The sequence below is a fragment of the Pleurodeles waltl genome, chromosome 4_1 (assembly GCF_031143425.1).
Source record: "Pleurodeles waltl isolate 20211129_DDA chromosome 4_1, aPleWal1.hap1.20221129, whole genome shotgun sequence".
NCBI lineage: Eukaryota > Metazoa > Chordata > Amphibia > Caudata > Salamandridae > Pleurodeles > Pleurodeles waltl.
In genome coordinates, this window is record NC_090442.1 from 29,871,040 (window position 1) to 29,874,805 (window position 3,766).

At 43.3% G+C, this 3,766-nt stretch overlaps 1 protein-coding gene across 1 annotated transcript; it reads right to left on the reverse strand.

The window, feature by feature from the left end:
• Positions 1–1,852: 1,852 nt before the first annotated feature.
• Positions 1,853–3,373, reverse strand: LOC138286950 (zinc finger protein 84-like). The gene has a single exon (XM_069227323.1). It carries the CDS (start codon positions 3,371–3,373, stop codon positions 1,853–1,855), a length of 1,521 nt encoding a protein of 506 aa, XP_069083424.1.
• Between the last annotated feature and the right edge of the window lie 393 nt (positions 3,374–3,766).

The following is a 3,766-nucleotide window of genomic DNA, read 5'->3' on the forward strand; positions in this document are numbered from 1 at the left end:
AAGCTTTAGGTTGAGGGATGGGAAGAGGAAAATGGAGGGTCTCCTGTGGCAGAGATCTAGTGGTGTGTCATGAGCTTGTTGACTGTTGGGACGGAGTTTTAACTGCAAAGAAAGTTAAAGCTTTACAACCTCAGCTGCCGTCTTTCCCACCAAATAGAAGGACATAATTTCTGATGGTATGTCCATTTCCATCTCTGGAGAGGTGTCTAATCTGCTTGCAGAAGGCAGGCCAGTAAACTCTTACCCCTGGCCATTGCTACCCAAGATGTATAAATTCAAAGGGTCAGAATCTGAATAGGTCATGGATCTCATTTCTGTATCTTCCTTCAATAGACTTAGTACTTCCCTGTGCGGTATGTACAGAGGCGCAACTTCAAGCAATGGTGGCAGAAGCAGGGGTGGTGTAGGGATCAGTAGTGGTGGGGCTGCCATGTAGGAGGCTGAAGCAGATTGGAGTACCTAAGAGCTGGATCAAAGGATGGACAAGTCTCTGTTCATCCAGATGGGATGGAGCAAAATGGCATCAGAGCCAAGGGCATAAACATAGGGAAAGTGTATGACACTTAGGGTCTGAAGGCATGCCTGATGACACCAATGCCCTTTCAAAGACTCCGTACATGCCATTAAGAAATGTTGCCGGGTCAGAACCTGGAACCTGGAACACAGGTGCAGGTTAAGAACTGCCAGTAGAAAGGGTCCCCGCACCGAAGGATCCAGGAAGTTCAAGGATGGATCCCGTGGAGGTCGAAACAGTTCTGGGTCAGGTGCAGTGTAGTCACTAGAGCGGAGTTGGAGGACATTGAAGTGACTTCTCTTTGGAATTCTTCTTGTGCCTTCTCTGCTTCCCCCAAAAGAGTGGGTTGACAGTGCCCTGTAACGAGGTTGGAAGCTAGATCAGCTGTGCCTCTTGTCCCTTGGCCTGCCCATGAAGAGCCTCGCCTCATGGTCCTTGATGGCATTTGGGTGTTTGTTCTGGCAGTAGTCACAAGACTGGGAGTCGTGGTCCAAACCGAGTCACTAGAGGCAGATGAAGTGGGTATCAGCTATAGACATCTGTCCTTCACAATCCCTATAGTGTTTGACTCCAATCTCTTTGGAAGAGACATGGTACTGCACTTGTGGTAAACTTTCTGTGAAAACCTCAAGACTCTTTGAGAAAGCGATTGCTGGACTTGTACCAAAGATGCAGAAAAAAGGGAACAGATGTCTTAGCACTGGGATGAGCCCAATATATGGCTTCAGTGATGTCACTGGATCCCTCCTCCGATGCTGATGCAAAGCCAGGGACACCGCCCAGCAGTATGATAGCCTTGAAGAGTCTGGATCTAGACTGGCGCCTGACTATTATTCTATGGGTGAGGAATTTGCAGGTAGAATTATCCATCAGAAGTGGTCTCTGTTTAGTCACAGGAGCTGAGACGCTTGATTCTCATTGGTTCACAAAACCTTCAATATGAGTAATATATGTGTTTGCTGATGTACTTGGAGGTGTGATAATTGTCTAAAGCTCTTCGCACATTCATTTCTGTGGTATGGATCTTCCCCTGTGTGTTTGCTGACGTCTTTGGAGGTGTTATAACTAACTACACTGCTTCAAATATTCACTGCATTTGTATGTTTTTCCCCTGTGTGTGTTTGATAATGTCTCTCAAGGTATGTTGACCGACTAAAGCTCATCCCACATTCACTACAATGGTATGGTTTTTCCTCAGTGTGTGTTCGCTGATGACATTGTAGGTTTGATAACTGACTAAAGGTCTTTGCACATTCATTGCAATGGTATGGTTTTTCCCCGGTGTGTGTTCGATGATGTCTTTGTAGATCTGATAATTGACAAAAGCTCTTCTTACATTCATTGCAGTGGTATGGTTTTTCCCTTGTGTGTATTTATTTGCTGATGTCTTTGGAGTTGTGATAACCAACTAAAGCTTTTCACACATTCATTGCAATGATATGGTTTTTCCCCTGTGTGTGTTTGCTGATGCCTTTGCAGGTGTGATAACCAACTAAAGCTTTTCACACATTTCTTGCACTGGTATGTTTCTTCCCCTGTATGTGTTCGCTGATGTACTTGGAGGAGCGATAACCGACTAAAGCTCTTTGAACATTCATTGCAAAATTTTGGTTCTTCCCCTGTATGTGTTTGCTGATGTCTTTGGAGGTGTGATAACTGACTAAATTGCTTCAAACATGCATTGCAACTGTATGGTTTTTCCCCTGTGTGTGTTTGATAATGTCTCTCAAGGTGTGTTGACCGACTAAAGCTGGTCCCACATTCACTGCAATGGTATGGTTTTTCCCCATTGTGTGTTCGCTGATGACACTGTAGGTTTGATAACTGACTAAAGCTCTTCACACATTCACTGCACTTGAATGGTTTTTCCCCAGTGTCAGTTTGCTGATGCCTTCGGAGGTTTGATAACTGACTAAAGCTCTTCACACATTCACTACACTTGAATGGTTTTTCCCCAGTGTGTGTTTGCTGATGTCTTTGTAGATGTGATAATTGACAAAAACTCTTCCCACATACATTGCACTTGAATGGTCTTTCTCCTGTGTGTGTTCGCTGATGAATCCTCAGTGTTGAGTAACGACTAAAACTACTTCCACATTCGTAGCAATCATATGGTTTTTCCCCTGTGTGTGTTTGCTGATGTCTGTGTAGATCTGATAGCTGACAAAAGCTCTTCATACAGTCATTGCAATGGTATGGTTTTTCCCTTGTGTGTCTTTGCTGATGTCTTTGGAGGTGTGATAACCATCTAAAACTTTTCACACATTCATTGCAATTAAATGGTCTTTCCCCAGTGTGTGTTTGCTGATGTCTTTGTAGATCTGATAACCGACTAAAGCTCTTCGCACATTCATTGCACTTGAATTTGTTTTCTCCTGTGTGAGTTTGCTGGTGATTCCTTAATCTTGAAGATTTGCTAAACATACTTCCACATTCACTGCAATGGTATAGTTTTTCTCCTGTATGTGTTTGCTGATGTCTTTGGAGGTGTGATAACTGACTAAATTGCTTCACACCTTCATTGCAATGGTATGGTTTTTCCCCAGTGTGTGTTTGATAATGTCTCTCAAGGTGTGATAACTTAGTAAAGCGCTTCCCACATTCACTGCATCTGAATGGCTTTTCTCCTGTGTGTGTTTGCCAATGCTCTTTTAGGAGTGCTAAATGACTAAAGCTTTGCACACATTCAGTACAATAGAATCGTTTTTCTCCTTTGTGTGTTTGCTGTTCGTCCTTTTGTAGCGATGACAAGCTAAAGTTGTCCCTGCCTGTGTATGATTCTTCTTTCTTGGTTAGTGTCTCTAGGTCGGTGATATGTTTGTCCACTTCCCATGACTCTGTTTCCTGAAGGGCCAACATGGTTGATAAAGCACTTGTATTATTCTCACATTTCCTGGGTGAGCTGGTATTTAGGACATTTGATTTCCAATTTAAAAGTCAGTTGTCGCACTCAACATATGCCCGGCATCTTTTCGAGTGATTGTGCCTCTTGACTGGATAACAGTTTTTGACGCTTGCGGGTAAAGATTATTTTTCCTTCTGATCAGTACAAGGTAATATATTCTCTTGTTGCTGCAGTTGGGCCAGAAAGAGTTTACAACAGACTTAGAGCACTGAATGATGGTTCTTTATCTTTAGTCCGAGCACTGTGGTAACCACATCATACTGATCCCACGATCAAAGCTGGTGTTGGACACCGGTCTATACAGGAGGTGGTTTGTCTTAATTTTGTAGAAGTCACTTCTTAGTCCT